Here is a 16,886-nt window from a genome sequence, read left to right on the forward strand (position 1 = left end):
CTACGAAGCCTCTATGGGAACAAGAAAAACCCTGACACGAAGATAGCAGGGCATGACGTCGTGTGGCTGCTTTCATTGGGTAGTTCTCACCTTTCCAGATGCCTCCCCATCCTGCAATACTTGGCAGCCTAACCCAACCTACTCTTCCGTCACCTCTTCACTCCATCATTGGCACTGGAGCTGCAAATTTGTCAATGAATGTTTTTCCCCTTGCCATCTGGCAATTTTAGCTCCCTAATGAATTGCTTTAACTTGTGCATTTGTTTTTTTGTTTTTTTTTTTTTGACAAATGTGACTTTTAGTTGAATTATGCAACATTCATAAATAGCAAATGCTGGCTGATTAGAATCAATGAAAGCCCTTCGAGCTGCCAGCAAAAATGGGATCTTAACTGCACACGTTGCTTGGATAGCCCAAACATTTGAAAGGCACCTGATTATTTTTACACACAAACTTATGTCATCTGTTACATATACAAGTATGTATTTGAATTTGGATGAATTCTTGCAAGCCAGCCATGCTCTGCATATAAGTGCTGGATACACTTGGTTTTGAAGCAAGACAGGCTTGGGTTTGAATCCTACTTTAGTCACTTACAAACGTCTGCCACATGAACCTGGGTATGTTTATTAACCTCTGTGTCTCTAGTTTCTCATATGTAAAATAGAGATACTAAATCCTTTGTGAGACTGTCATGACCAGTAAATGAAATCACACATGCAGTGTGCATGGCACAGAGTCTGGGTATATCATGACTCAATAATTCATTAACTATTATCATCATCCTGGTGTTCTATTCATAGTAGATTATGGTAGACACCACTTGCAGTCTCCATAATCCTTCCTTTCAGAAAACTGCCACAGGGATGAGCCTTCAAAGTCATATTTTTATTATACGCTACTGCTTTACTGATTGAGCAAGAATGAGGGAACCAAGGAAATGTGACTTGAAGCAATTTTTCTACACTCACCCAGCCACTGGGCTCTTTATTCAACCTGGCATATTCTTTTTCCCAAAAGTTTGAATTAGGAATTGGTCTTCAGTGGTCCTCTGAACGAAGAAACTGTGAGGCAGTCATGCTTGACAACATGCATGTTAAGGTGGTAGAGGTCAGTCCACAGAGTGATGTAGTTGTACAGAAAGAAGCAAATCTGACTTTGACTTTAAGTCAAAGAGAGTGATGCCTTTGTTCTGATACCTTTCGACTTCCATGAGAAATCCTGTTCCATCTATCTATCATCTATATTTCATCATCTATCTATCTATCTATCTATCTATCTATCTATCTATCTATCTATCTATCTCCCTCTTGCTCACTACTCTGAGTGGGTTTCAACTGTTTTCAACAAAAAGATCTTTGCTCAGTGTCATCTCTGCACATGAGGCCACCAAATCTTCTCTGTGAAACTTGGAGAATCTAATCATTTGAGAATTACCTGGTTATTCTAGAAAATTACACACACACACCCCTTATATTATCTTTTTTCAACTCTTAAAGGACACTAAGTAGAAAATCAAAACAATCATGTACGTAGGGAAGTCATACATGTAAGGAAAATAAAAAATAAACAGAGAGCCATTAACATTCCCGGTCTTACAAAGCCTGGTCCCCCGATCACATCCCAGAGCCCCAGTAAGAAAGCAGAGACCCTGGGCCTTTACCTGGTGTCGCACTGGATACTGTTGGCCACTGCTGATCAGGCCCTCCCGGCCCAGCCCGTAGAATACCAGCTTCCTCCAGGTGCACAGAGCTGAGTGAACACACAGACCCAAATAACAGTTAGACCATAAATGCCTTTCCAGATCTCATTCCTCCCTCAGAAAGTGCTTACACCTCCACAGGCAGGACCTGCCCTACCGGCGCTCAAACACAAGCAATTACTGCTGAGCAGTCACCTTGCAGAAACGGCAAAAGCATCGCTGACTTACTGCCTGCTATATTCAGGCAGTAAACATTTTTTATCTTTATGGCAATTTTGGTTTTCATTAATGCCATGGTATTCATTTAATCTAACTGGAAACCCATCAGAGGGCTAATGTTTTAACATCTTAATGCTGAGACAGATGAGGAGAGCTGTTCTAAAAGCCCCAAGCCTCTCTTGCTGGTTCTCTTGTTTCTGAATTCTCTAGAGCAAAGAGGAAAAATACACAAAAATTATTTGCTGATAACTGTAGTATTATTCCATCTTGGCTACCCAATTAATTCTTAACCTTATATTCTGTTTTGCTCTTTCTGTGTTTTTTACTCATAGACGACCCACCCTACATTTAGGGACTAGAGGAAACTTACACCACTACTCACAGATCCCAGTTCAGAAGAGATCAACTCATCATGAAACATGGCAGGGAGTGAGAAGTGAATTGGGAGGTCATTAGAGGCCAACAGACAGAGAACAGAGACTGTTCAAGGGTAGAGGGAACATCGTAGTCATCATTAGTGTATATGTGATGCTAGCACGTAGTAGACCTTCAAATATTTGTTGGATGAGCGAAGGGAGGAAGTTACAAATGGGATTCTAAGGGTAAATATTATTCAAGAAAACTCTTACTGAAATTAGAGGACTCTTTTAAACTAGACATTGGTTCATCTTGCAAATTGAGTTGCTAAAATGAAACTTATACTACCATCTGAAGGGGTTATGTGGGGCAAACTTGAACTACTGTGGGGGAGGGCCATCTATATAGTTTAATGTTCTTTTACTCTTTGGAAATTCAGTTAATAAGCTGTGTCCTATTGCTATTATCCCCTTCATCCACATCCTAGAATCTTCCCTTTTTTCCAAATATTAATATCCTTCGGATGTTCCTAGATGGGTTCAGTCAGATTCATTCTGAAGGTGAAACTACCCTAACACCAGCTCAGCTCAAAGCAGAATTTTCAAAGGAACAGTAACATGATGCTTGAGGTTGGAAAGGCCAAGAAGCCAAGCACATGTGTGAAAAGGACGAGTTCTATTTAAGTTCACAACTCTAATATATGGTCAATGTGCTATGTGGTAAGTGACAAATTATATTTAGAAAGCTAAAGAAAAAGATAAAGAATTTCATTTCTTATCCTACTTAAATCTCATATCTTAATTGAAACCTGACTAGGGACCCATTTGGCTTTTTTCTTTTATAAGAGGGGTAAGAATATGATATGTCTTAGCATTTCAATTTAAATGTAGCTTTTAAGGTAGATCTCGTCACTTTAGCACTTTTCAAGTAAAGCACTAATTCAGTTGGGAAAGAGTTGGTATGACAATCCATGCCTTTCATGTTGCACAGTTCTACCACAGCAGCTCGGAGGCAGGCAAAAGCATGAGCTGGTCTCTACCAAACCTAAAACATCCTTCTGATATATATTATTATGATAGGCCTAAAATTATGACCCAGGTTCCAATGTAACATCTCAGCAAGCCAACTACCAATCTTCAGCCCTTCACTGATTGCTTCCCATTTAGAAATAGCAGCCAGTATCATGATTTCTGCTCAATTTGTAACATAATGCTTAAGAATATGTTAATTAATTTTGATTTAATGTATTTTAATCAGCTAAAACTAGTTTTTCATTAACTCAACACATACTTTCTAAGCCCTCTCTTCAGAAATTGATCTAGGTTTGGTGAGGAGCAACCCAAGAGTTGCCCAGATATTTTGAGGGGCTTAAGTTTGAAGTTTATTTCTTTAGAACAAAATCCTTTGGGTGGTAGCAATAGTTGGTTTCTTGGCCCTCTCCATTTGGTTTCCAAAGACACTCACAAATAATGAACCTTTAATTTCACCCTGTGGTACGGACACTAGACCAGCTCTGGGAATGATGGTTGTTAATCAATTACTGTCAAAGAGACAAAGTAGAGAAAGCAAAATTACATTTCATCTGACTCTTTGAGTAATACTATTACTCTAGATTAATTTAAAGTAAGCTAGATTCGGTCTCCAGATATTTAATAAGGGCCCTTTACATGGCTCATCCTCCCAAGAGCCCATGACATTGATGGCCATAAGACAGCAACAAGATGGAAAAGATAAGACTTTAATCGGAGTGAACAAGAACAAGAATAATTATTAATTATTGTGGTCGATAGGCTATAATAGTGCATGTGCAATAGAAAATCAAGGTAGACAACACGTACATACACATCACAGAATATACTCAAGTCCAAGAGTGTCAGTATTAATTACAAGTTTTGCGGAAGTGGGGGGAAGCAGGCAGGGGAGCCTGAAAGTAGAGATGGGGAAGGGATAAAGGAAGTTGGAACTTCTTCCTTATAGAAATTCTGATCAGAGCAAGTATACAGCAGCCTGGCTCTTTGATTTTACAGGAGACTTATTTGTCAGCTCTTGAGAAGCATTTGGCACTGACCACTTCCAATGTTTCAAGGAATAGGTACAGACAAAAATAATTACATTCTCCTGGCAAACTGTCTAAAGCTTCTTAGTTTTGACAGCTGCTTCCGGCCCCTATGGAGACATAATTTATCTGAGCCTAACAAGTTCAAGTTACTTGGGACTGAAGGAAGGAGGAAAATACATACCTGTGCATTCCTGCTCTCAGGGAGGCAGAGTAACGCCAGTCAGGATTGGGCTGTCGTGGCTGCAAAATCACAAGGGGAGTGTTTGTTAATATGGCCACACAATGACCTCCCAGGGATGATTTTCACTGATTAGTTGTTTCTTCAATATTTCCATTCCTCTAACACAAGTACTGAAGGAGCCATTTCATGTGCAACTCTAAGATGAAATATTATTCATATTTTCAGGAGAAAACAAACCAGCCCAGCAGCATCCTCACACAGGCTACACAGCATGGGACGCTGGGTCCAATAATGCTGTGAGGAGCAGCTTTGTCTGTACCTTGCCCAAAACAGGTCTGTGTTCTTAAAGCAGCACCAGGGAAGGGCAGTCTGTTCTGAGACAGGAAAAGCTTTTGCTTTTGTCCTCAAATGCTCCATTAAGGGAACATCCCCAATTTGGTTTTCCAGCTGTAACAGGGCACATGACCACACACATTCTGCTGGCCTGGCTCAACTGCAGGGCCCTGCAATCTGCTGCCGGTTTGCAGACTGCAGCATGGCTGACCCAGGACGCATGTACCCGGTCAGAACACCAGCAACTGCAAACCGCCTCCTCTGCTGATTGAAGAGGACCGTGAGGAAGAGGAAAACCAACCACAGTGGAGTTTGACCTTGTTTTGTTAAATAACCCTCTTTGTGAAGTTGTACTTGTTCCCTGCTCCTCTGTGTGCTTTGCCTCCTCCCTCAAATACTGTTCGCTAAGCTCTAATTGTTTCACGGGGAGTAGCTGACATCTAGGCAGCAGCTGACTCATTCTGCACCGCCAATGTGTTGGAAAGAGCTGTTGCCCTGTGTCTACCAACTGTCAATCCAAAGTGGAGGGGGCAGAGAGGAAAATAGGGGCGCCTAAATACTGTTCTGGGAGTTATGTGTGCAGTTTAAGCTGCTCAGGAATCAGTGGGGACAAAAATCAATGACTACCACTATCTTGTATCAAATTAGAAGTTTTATATGAAAAACCTGTGATAGACGTGCTTCTTCATGGGTTATCATGGGCAGAGATTAAAGTGGTCCCACTGCTAAATACAGAGGCCTATGTGAATGAAAAGATGAGAGAGGTTGTATTCTACGCTTTTCTCTGGATTATAAGGATCACATTTGGTAGACACAAAGCCACAGTAACACCAATAAACTATTTCAAAATGTCAGTAATTCTTGTTCCTATCATTCTTATAGCTCATTTGTGGGATGCACAGTGTTTCATAAACACACTTCTTCACAACATCTAGAGAAGCAGTGATCAGCAGCTCAACTTCCAGACAGCCTTTGGGATGGCTAAATGCTATTCAAAGCCTCGGCCAAAGTCAAGGTCCAGAAATAGCTCCAGCCCTAAGATACTTTAAATGTCTCCACTCCCTAACTGCCCTCTCTGGTCCCTTTCACTGTGTTGGCAAGAAATGAACATGCAAGCTGCTGCATCTTTGTTTTTTAAGTTCACACAATGCTGTGGATATTTCCTATAAAGCAGCATAAAACCATCTACAGACCAAAGGACGGGGTTGCCGTTTTCTACCAGTGGTGGTAGAGGGAACAGGAAATATTTGCAAATCATTCTGTAAACCTGAAAATATGACTAAACTACTTTTTACTAATCAGATCATCACCATCTTTCACCTCACTGTCATCTGAGAACCTTCCTTCAGGAAAGATTTTGATATCTGTTCAGTCAATGTTGCCAATTTTTCAATGACTGGGTAACATTCATGATGAAAATGGCTGCAACTTGATCTTTGGAATGAAATCGCCAACCTCATTTTGCTGAGTGGCAAAGTTCCAGCAGGGCTGACCAGGAAATGCAGTTCATTACACAAATTCCCTTCCTCCGCAATGTTTAATTTGTCACACTGCTAATTTCTAGGCTAGTGCATCAGCAACAAGATGCTTCTGAGATTCATTTGCCAGAACCATAGTTATGATGGCCAGTAAGATCAGGCAGGGAAAGGGTAAGAAAGAAAGTAATTAATCCACACAATAGTAGGCAATGGGATAAGCACTTTATACATGCTATCACATTTATCCTAAAGCTTTCTTAAAAAAAAAAAAGCTTATTTTCTATTGTATTTTTCCATTTTGTAATTTGGATTATATGTTTTGTTCATAAAACATGAATATCCTGAGATATTCATAATACATAGCTGCATCCTCAGAGCCTAGTAGGGTTCTGGTTATTTGCAGGCTTTTAAAACATTTTTGAATAAATGAACTATCATGCAAGGGCAACATTACTGTACTTAAATGAGAAATATGAGCTTTAAAGAGATTAAGTTATTTGCTTAATTGTTGGGTTTGGCTAATAGTCATGTCCAGGTCTCCCTAATAGGAAAGTCTGTGTTTTAAATAAATTTACATGAAATGATATATATTTTTCTTTTTTCTCCTTTTTACCTCTGAGTTTCCCAGGTATTGCTTTATATTAAAAAGATACAAAATCAAAAGCAATAACATGTACAGAGGTTTCATCCAAATTTGGTTAAACTTGGAAAAATTCAAGCTGAAAGGTTGACTTCTGATACACCTGACACAATAAAGGTGTATATTAAGGCCTTGAACTAGTTGTGATTATTTAATTCTCTAATATGTGGATGGTACATCCCAGGACTAAACTCAATTTCTATTGGTGAAAAGCCCCAGTATATTCTGTTGTTTCAAAGTTTTGTCCTTTAGTAGGATAATGTTCACACAATTCCAGATGTGGAGATACTCAGGTAGTCCATAGGGGTGATACAGTTTAATTGAAGAACAAGAACCTATTTAAGTTTCTATCAAAATTATGACAAAGATTTAACTAATCCTTTATGGTATTTTTATTATAATACCATAGAATATTTGAGCTACAGAAAGGTGAATCATCTCTTCCAAGACAGATTTAAAATAAAATAGGTTAAAAATACCCGATATGATTCATGAACTCATAGGACTACTCAGAAAATAAAATTCTCTCTTCTTATCATGGAAATCCATGTTGCAGCTATCAATAAACAGCCCTCTGAGACATGAGACTAGATGGAGCATCTCATTTTCCTTCCTAATAGGACTCTATTAAGGATGTGTCCACTGTAGATTTTTCACAATGATATTCTCTGGACACTGATACAAACTATGAGAGGCAGAATCCTAAAATGGCCCCCAAGACCGACACACCCCAGTGTGTATGCCCTGAATAACCTCCAAGGCTGTGTATGATGGGTCTTACTCTGTGATTAGGCATGTTACATGCCTAAAAAAAAGGAGATTCCCCCGGGAGGGCCCGACTTAATCACATGAGCCTTTTAAATCTGGGCCTAGAGATCAGTGACAGACATCAGTGAGCTTTGACGCATGAGAGGGATTCCATGTGAGAGAACATACTCCATCATTATCTCTGAAGATGTCAGGGGCCATGGGGCAAGGGCCAGAGAGCATCCTCTAAGAGTTGAGAGTGACCTACAGACAACAGTAAAAAAAAATGGCGATCTCCAAACCCAAGCAACTGAATTCTGCCAACAACCCAAATGAGCTTGAAAGCAAATTCTACCCCCAAAGCCTTCGGAAGAGAACTCAGCCCAGCTGCCGTCTTGATTTCAGCCTTGTGAAAACCTGAGCAGAGAACCCAGTCACATCGGGCAGGACCCTGAGATAATAAATGAGTATTGTTTTTAACCACTAATGGTGGAAGTTTCTCACAAAGCAATAGAAAATGAACATACAGACTGTTGATTATTAAGGCAAAAAGTAATAAGACATTTAAAGTGGTCATTGATATGTTATGTATAAGTTGTCTAGTAAAGCAAATTGAGAATTCTAGGTTAAATACTTGCCTTCTGAAGTCATTTACAATCCCTAATCCAGACAGCAGGAAAGTAAAATAAACATGACTTCGAAACATACCTACTGGGTTTCAGTACCACAGAGAATGCTAGGTTTGCTTAATTCTGGAGGCACAGCCTGCTAACACAGTAGTTACTCCCTTACTCACAGTTTCACTTCCACTGAGCCCAGAGTTCCGACCCCGCAAGGCCAGAATGGAACTGATGTTGCTTACGTGCCAAGGAACTAACATTTCTCTTCACTTTTGCAATGTCAGATATTTCTTTGTATTTCTCAAGTACAAATTCTTGAAAGAACAATGAATAATATGTAGGCTGGCAGGTTTAAAACACTAAGAAACGCTCTTGGCTTTTGATTTTTGAAATCATGATTAAAGGTTACAATGCTCAAAATATTATGTGAATAAGCTAAATTTATATTCCCACTATAATATGCTCTGGGACATTGAGTCAGGTGAAGTCCTACAAAAGTCACATTCAAAGACACCTGTAAATCCCCATTACATTCAACTAAATCTCTGGGCTTGGTGATGACAATTTTCCTCAAACAGTTATAAACTGATCATCCTGACCTCCCACTGAGAGCAAAAACTGATGGCCAACCAAGGCAACTCTCCAGAACTGACTCTGCTATTCTGACAGCATGCCAGTAGACAACTTATTATATGCCAGACTGTGTCCCTGCAGAGTATTCTGAGGTAGACCAGATGCCCATATAACGGCTCACTCCTGGGTCAGAGGAAAGGGTAGGCCAATGACATTCAAGCTACAATAAATAGATTTCTTCATCAGTCAGAATATGTACAAGATAAAGAGACAGAAAAGAGCTCGGCCATAATCCCATCTGGCTGAGCAGTTCAACAGAAAAGGGAGGAAGGAGGTAATTTGAAGAAATTATTATATTATCAGACCAAAGGAGGGGAAGGGTCTAGTCAAGGAACATGTATAAATAACCCATGGACATGGACAACAGGGTGGGGACGGACTGTAGGAGTGGGGGGTGGGCAGGGCTGTGGGAAGCGACCGGGGAAAAATTGGGGCAGCTGTAATAGAACAACAATAAAATTTAAAACATTTAAAAAAAAATAAACCTTTTCTCAGAAAAGAGTCCTATAATCAATGTGGAAATGGCAAACCAAACAGCCCCACCCACTCAAGGATGAAACACTGGAATGGGAGTTCACAGATACAATTTCTTTGGCTATTCTGACCAATGTGCATTTTTTATAAATTTGCCATCAAAACACTCTACACTCAGTGTAAATTCTGATCCAGGACAGAGTCACCGGAGAGAAAGTCGGTCCTGGGGGAAATAAATTAGGTGCCACTTAAACAGAAGTGTTAACTCGTTCAGGTCACTGCATCTGGAATTAGGGTAAATACGTACACACAGTGGCAGAAATAACTGAAGATTTTGTAACTACTAATTGTTTGGAAATAAGGGAAAGCAAATGCAAAACAACTCATTTCTGCTAGTCTTTTGGGATTTCCACATCTTGTACCAACCGGTCTCACTGAGGCATGGTTGGACAAAACTGCCCAGAGAATTCACCTTAGATTCAATTCCGTTTCTTGGAGACTCTGAAAGCAGTGCCAGCCACGCTGAGCATCAGGTTTTCAGAATCTCCAAAGAGATATTCTGCCTGATTGCCAAATAGTTACTTCAAAAACCTCATTGCACAAATGGTTCACTGGGGGTAAAATTTGCCAAAAGATTAGAGTCTGGTGTTAAATGCTGATGTTTAATAAGCAACAAGAGAGAAATCAGAGAAAGAACAGAGATAAAAGATCTTAACGGGCTATGCCAATTGTAAAACAAATAAACAAATAAAAATGTATTAGCCTGGTCGTAACATTTTTACTCAATTGACCCACCGATTTGTGACCTACTTTTATGCAAGCAATCAATCACTCTTTTTCCAAAAGCAGTTACTTTATACTACTATGAGAACCCCTAGTAACATAAATACCTGAATATCTCTTATCAAAAAAAAAGTATAAACACTGGGATTTTTGTCTACTCAGGCCATTTCAAAAAGCACAGTCTTCGGAGTCAGACGGGCATGAGTTAAAAGTACCACTAGAAGAGTCATTACGCATGTCACTTAGCCTCTCTGAGCTTGTTCCTCGCATTCATATAATGATAAATGTTTATGTAACATATGACTTACAGGTAATGACACCATACATATATTGCAAAGCAGAACACCTTTATATAACAGCGTAGTCAGTGAATGCAAATTCCCTTACTCATCCTCGCCAACCCCCATCTAATTTTAATGCAGGCACACAGCATCATTGCATTCCAGGACCCTCCTGCCACCTGCAGTAACTAGCTACGGAAAACGGAAAACCTAACATGGAAATGTAACAGGTTGATCTAGTAGTGATGACTTTCAGAGCTGACTGATGTTTGTTCCCATTTTTGCCACGCTATGATACTGTGACCCTCCCCATCCCTGCAACAATTTCAGGAGCTATAGATCTTAGGGCCCTTCACCGGCTTTCCAAAAGTGTCTGGCAGAAATTTGCCTCTATTAAAAATCATGTGCTCTCCTGGCAAAATCCCACAAGAGCAAGCACTTTTCTCATACAATGTGCTCCCTAGATTAAAGGTTTGTGTACCAAAGCACATATTAACATCCAGGTCAGAGTAAAACAATTAGTTCATGTATGGAAGTGTCCCAGGCTTTGAGCCTGGAGAGGGAGGGCAAGCATGCCATCCCCGAGTTTCGGCGGACAGCTGGTGGCAGAGCGTGCCTGGCCTGCTCTCTATCCCGCTTCACCGTCTGTGGCCCACCCCAGGCCCAAGGGGCCTGCACAGGAATTTGTTAAGCAAATGTCTTACAGCACCCTTATTTAAAGCTAATCCCTTTGACACGCTTCCAAAAGCTATGATCTAAAGAACTCTAGAAGTTCCTTGATTTTCCCCCTTGTTTTTTCTTAATCTCCAATCTGCCTCCCTTGGCTGCTCAGCATTGACTAACAACAGTCTCTTCTGATAAATCTGCCTACAATGTACATGGGAAATCCTCTCCATCCATCTCTGCCTTTTTTTTTTTTTCTGTGCATGTGCATTACTTTCCTGAAGGTTATCAAAAATTTAGAATGTGAAAGTGTGGACATTAATAAGAAGACAGCAATATGGCAATGACAATGCATCACAAAAATACAGGACAGACAATTACTATTAATTCAGTGCATAGTAGCTCCAAAGATTCTAGCTACAAAGCAGTTGTGTAAAAAGATAATAATTCATCATTATGGGACAAACTTTTGGCTTCTAAAATCCAAGTTTCAAGTATCACAAAGCAAATATCACTATTATTTCAAGCATGCTTATGGAGACAAACGCATGCATACATTCATGTACAGTCCAGTAATTTATAAAAATTCTTCATAATAATGAGCACGCTGGCCTAATGCCCACTTAAAACGAGTGCGTTTACTAACACCTGTCTTTCACGGACAGTAAGCCATCCACTTTCCAAGGCTTTTGTAGCTATTGCAAACTAAATTTTAGACCCAGAAAATGAACATGTGCTTTGGAACAAGTTGACATATTGCCATTTAACTTAAATACTTGAGGGTCTTGAAGAGGCTATTTCACATCACATCAAAACCTTAGGAATTATCAACAGGGAATGAAAAGATGGAATTTTCATTTACGCTAAATGCAGGGAAATCCTCTTACAATGAATTCACACTGGGCCAGGAAAGGTGACTAGCAGGGCAGTTCTCTCCCCCATCTCTTCCTCCCCAATCCCAGCTTGTTCTGGCCTTCAGCATAATTCCACATCCCTAATCCACTCATTCTAATATCTCCCTGACCCAACCAGATAAAAATTCATCCTCCGTCTCTCTGCTTACTACCATTCGTTTCCTCTGATGGCCCCTACAGAAGAGTTAGCACATCAAACAGCCAAAGCAAACCTGGGCTTCAGGTGAGGTCCACGTTCTTTGGCTTTATCTCCCCTGTCATGAATTTCCAGAATAGCCTATCACATGACTTCACCGCAATTACTAGACATATTAACTGGATAATTTTCACTGTAGACAGTTCAAGGTATACACAGGGACAGCACAGACGTGACCACCACAGCCCCTAGAGGTTTCAAAGCTTTTTAAGAGACACATTTCTATGGCATTTCAAAAGGGAACTTTCTCTGCATGTAACATAGCAGAGGTCATTTCTCCCTGAATTTCATCATGTTATGCCCTATAGCATCATTTTATTCCCAAGCCTAACCTATTTCTCTGCAGAGCTGTACTTGAACATCAAATATTTAAGACTAATCCTCAATTCTCAAAGAATTTTATGGTCAAGTCTTCATGCCCCTGAAAAGGAAACGGAAAGTGAAAAACAATTCTCTAGTACTACTTTCCTAGAGAGGAAACATAGCAGATTACAATCAGATCACAGGTACTACATATACTCAGTCCACCAGATAACTCCTGGCTCTGTTAATAACCTAATAAAGCCATGCACACGATACTGGGGGTGGAGGGAGGGGATCTGAAAAATGCATAACTTTGTGGAAGCCCCCCTACCTACTATCTCACCTCATTTTGAGAAACAGCCTCATTTTTTAGAATAATCAGGTTCCCAGCACTCTGTCCACTTTGGCCTGTGAGGTGCCTGCTGTCACTTGCTGCGGCTTGGGCTCCCCCAGGCCCAGGTCCTGTCTGTGCCCCTGTGTTGTAAAACATGAAAGTGTCACTCCCTGAGCCTGCTGTCAGACAGGCCTTGTAGCAGTAGGTCTTGGTGAGGGAGCCGTTCCCTCGCACTTCAATGAAGTGAGGCTGCACTTTGAGGCCGTGTGGTATCCTGGCATCGATGTTGTTATTGGCCTGTTTGTACAGGTCTGTGCGGCACCGCTCCCTCACTCCACAGAAGCCTCCGCAGCACGCAGTGCCATAGGCAGTGTAGCGGTAGCACTTGATGATGCTCAAAACAATGATTGTCAAAAGGAATATAAAAGATACTGTGCTTAATGCTATTATTAGGTAAAGTGTAATTTCAGAGTATGTCCGAGGACCCCGAACGTGTCTCTGAGTGTCAGGGAGGATTTTGGAAACTCTGTCCACCACAGCTACCGTAATGGACACAGAGGCTGATAGAGAGGGCTCTCCGTTGTCTCGGACCACCACGGTCAGGTTGAAAGTGGTTCCGCTCTCGTCTCCTATCTTCCTGGTAGTCCTAATTTCTCCCGTGTGGAGCTCTACTTTAAAGAGGTCCAGGTCAGAGGTCTGGGCCAGATGGTAAAAGAGCCAAGCGTTTTGCCCAGAGTCTGAGTCCATGGCTATGACTTTGGTGACCAGGTAGCCAGCAGGGGCAGTCCGAGGCATCATCTCAATGGCTGCTGATGAATTGGTTGAGGTAGGGTACAGGATGTAAGGGGCATGGTCATTCATGTCCACCACATACACATTGGCGGTCACAGTGCTGCTCAGTGGTGGGCTCCCCTTGTCCTGGGCCTCCACAGTCACAAAAAACTCCCGAAACTTCTCATAGTCAAAGGAGTTGACAGCATAAAGGCTACCGCTGGCACTGTCAATGGAGACATAGGAGGTGACTGGCAGCCCTTGAATCTCCCTCTCCAGGAGGGAGTAGGTCACCTCTGCATTCTCCTTTTCATCTGGGTCTGTGGCTTGCACAGTGCAGAGCAACACGCCTGGCAAATTGTTCTCCTGGACATAGATGGAGTAAGAGTCCTTCAGGAAGCTTGGTGGATTGTCATTGATGTCAGAGATCTCAACCTGCAGCGTCCGCTGGGATGTGAGCTGTGGGATTCCCCCATCAGTGGCTGTCACTGTGATGTTATAGGCAGCCACCCGCTCCCGGTCCAGCGGGCCACTCACTACCAGTGTGTAGGAGTTTCCAAAGCCATTCAGTCGGAAAGGCAGTGTGGCCTCCAAGCCCAAGCTCACTTTCTGGTTGGGGCCTGAGTCTTGGTCATTGACACTGAGAAGGGCCACCACAGTGTTGAGTGCAGCATCCTCAGGCACTGGGCTATACAGGTCTGTAAGTACCACTTCTGGTGCATTGTCATTCACGTCCACGATGTCCACCAGCACCTTGCAGTGACCCACCATGGGCACTGGACCCCGGTCGGTCGCCTGCACATAGATCTGATAGGAAGAGGCCTCCTCATAATCCAGCGCTCCACTTACCCGCACTTCCCCCGTGATGGCATCGATGCTGAAGAGCTGCCTCTCCCTGTCTGATGTGTAGCTGCTCAAGGAATACCTGAGCTCTCCGTTGGAACCCTCATCCGGATCTGAGGCATTCAGCTTCACTACCAATGTACCTGGGGGCGCGTCCTCCCGAAGCTGGACGCGGTAAGTGGACTGGTCGAAAGAGGGAGAATTGTCGTTAGTGTCCAGGACGCGCACGGAGATCTGTGCCGTGCCGGACCGGGCTGGGCTGCCGCCGTCCACGGCTGTGAGAACCAGGTGGTGCCAGACTGCCTGCTCCCGGTCTAGGCCCTTACGCAGCACCAACTCCAGCACCTTACTGTTCTCCTGCAGGGGTTTCAGGTCCAGCTCGAAGTGCTCGCTGGGGCTAAGCTCGTAGGTCTGCACCGAGTTGGAGCCCACGTCGGGGTCCTGCGCACTCTCTATGTGAAAGCGCGCTCCAGGCGCCACCGATTCGCTTACCTGAAGCTGGTAATCAGACCGCGGGAAGCGCGGCGAGTTGTCATTGATGTCCAGTACCTCCACCTCCACGGCGCTCACCGCCACAGGGCTGTGCGCCAGCACTTCCAAGCTGAGCAGGCAGCGAGGCCGCTGCTCACACAGCGCCTCCCGGTCAATGCGCTCGTTGACGAAGAGCGCTCCGCTTGTCAGGTCCAGCTCCAGATAGCGCGGGCTCGGTGAACCCAGATGGTTAATGCGCAGGCAGCCTGGCCCCAAGCGCCGCAGCTCCAGCCCCAGCGCTCTAGCCACGTTGCCCACGAGCGCGCCGGGTGCCTGCTCCTCTGGCACCGAGTATCGTAGCTGGGAGGCCGCTGGGCCCGGCAGCAGCAGCAGCAGTGGGAGAGAGAGCAGCACCGGCAGCAACCAGGGCATGGGCGGACGGAGTCGTGTATGCTCTGTCGCCCCAGGTCTGCTGCTCGCCAGCTCCATAGCCACTGGCCGCGGCGGAGGCAGCCAGGCAGGGCCGGACACAGCAGCTTCCCCAGCCGGGCTCCACGCCCGGCCCCGCCTCCACCTCCGTTCTTGCTGCCGGGCGCTCGCTCCCTACGGCTCACGCGCTAGCAAACGCCGGGGGCCGCTCCCCTGGTAGACCCTCCGGGGAGCTCCTGGCCCCGCCATGCCGCTGACTCCCCATATTCCAGCTCCTCCGCTCGCTCCCGAGTCGCTCAGCTTGTCTTCGCTTCCTGTAGCCTCCGCGGCTGCTCCAGGGGGAGGGAAAAGGAAGCAGGGGAGGGGGAAGATAGTGCTCTGCTGATCCTGGTCCGATTCCGCACCGAGGTAGTGGACAGCGGCCACACTGCTCACTCGCTCCAGCCACTCCAGCCCCAACTCCTGCACTCAGGACCCGCCGGATCCCAGCAGACCGCGGGAACGCGGCCACTCCCTTTCTCCCTGCCCCCACGGTCCTGTTCACCCAGCCTCCACCGTCCCTCGACTGCTTAACGGGTCTTGTAAGGAGATTACTGTGGGAAAAGCAGTTGCCTCTAGGACTCGGGCTATCAGCTCCTCAGGAAAAGATTTCCAAGCCCAATAAGAAAAACAAACGGAAGGCCTTAGCTGAGCAGGGCATCTGGACGGAGGTTCCACGTTCAAAGGAAATAAACGCAGGGCAGGCGGGGGGTGGGGGCGGGGGGAGGAGCGCGGGAGCGCTCTGGGGTTACTGATGATGGAGATTGATTATTTACCTGACCCCAACATTTTCCCTGGAAAACTCGTAATTACTGCATGAAGTGTTCAACTCCTAGGGGAGGGGGATGGGAAGGGCTGTCTTCTTCCAGAGCAAACCTAAAACTAGCACTCTGGGATTCAACGCTCAAGTCTGACCCAAACCTTGTGGCCCTTCCTTTCAGTGTGTGCCTTGGCAAATAAACAATAGTTCAGGTTTTAAAATTCTCTCTTTAAAAATACGGCCCCGTAAAGCTGCAGGCTAAACTCTTATTTGACCCTTTTGATCATAGTAAGGGAATCTGGTAAAATTTTAAAGAGATTCTTCCCTCAAGCTTTTCCTTATTTTATTTCAAATCTTTTTCATTTGTCACCAAGACATTTTCTTTGTTCTTTCAAGAGTAATTTTTAAAATGTTCTTTAATGGATGACAATGTCTTCAAGAGCCCACAAAACCATTAAATCAAGAGTTACTCCTGATCTCCCAAGCCTGGCTGGAATTCGGACTCTATTATAATGCTTTGCAGTAAAAAGTCTGCTGTTATTAAGCAAAATGTGGGAGGCTGCGATTTATTTTACAACAGCCAGCAGTTTCAATGGCTGCAGCTCACCTTCCAAAAATATAACGCTCCTTTGCATCTCTGAGCTTCAGCTCCCCTA

The 16,886-nt window shown here is 43.8% G+C and overlaps 1 protein-coding gene across 8 annotated transcripts in view; it reads right to left on the bottom strand.

Moving 5' to 3' along the window:
• Nucleotides 1–16,886, bottom strand: part of LOC129066617 (protocadherin alpha-C2) — a 156,373-nt gene that overhangs the window by 23,618 nt on the left and 115,869 nt on the right. For 6 of the 8 annotated variants that reach the window (XM_054568325.1, XM_054568320.1, XM_054568323.1 and 3 more), the window contains exons 2-3: nucleotides 4,519–4,577; nucleotides 1,664–1,752 (exon numbers count right to left, since the gene is read on the bottom strand). In XM_054568325.1, coding sequence (XP_054424300.1) covers nucleotides 1,664–1,752; nucleotides 4,519–4,577 — 148 coding nt within the window. Of the gene's footprint in view, nucleotides 1–1,663; nucleotides 1,753–4,518; nucleotides 4,578–12,926; nucleotides 15,731–16,886 lie in introns of those variants that run through there. The other 2 variants (XM_054568321.1, XM_054568319.1) reach the window with 1 other exon arrangement.

The sequence above is a fragment of the Pteronotus mesoamericanus genome, unplaced genomic scaffold, assembly GCF_021234165.1.
Source record: "Pteronotus mesoamericanus isolate MK-2021 breed Mesoamerican mustached bat unplaced genomic scaffold, CSHL_Meso_final contig_2, whole genome shotgun sequence".
Lineage (NCBI taxonomy): Eukaryota > Metazoa > Chordata > Mammalia > Chiroptera > Mormoopidae > Pteronotus > Pteronotus mesoamericanus.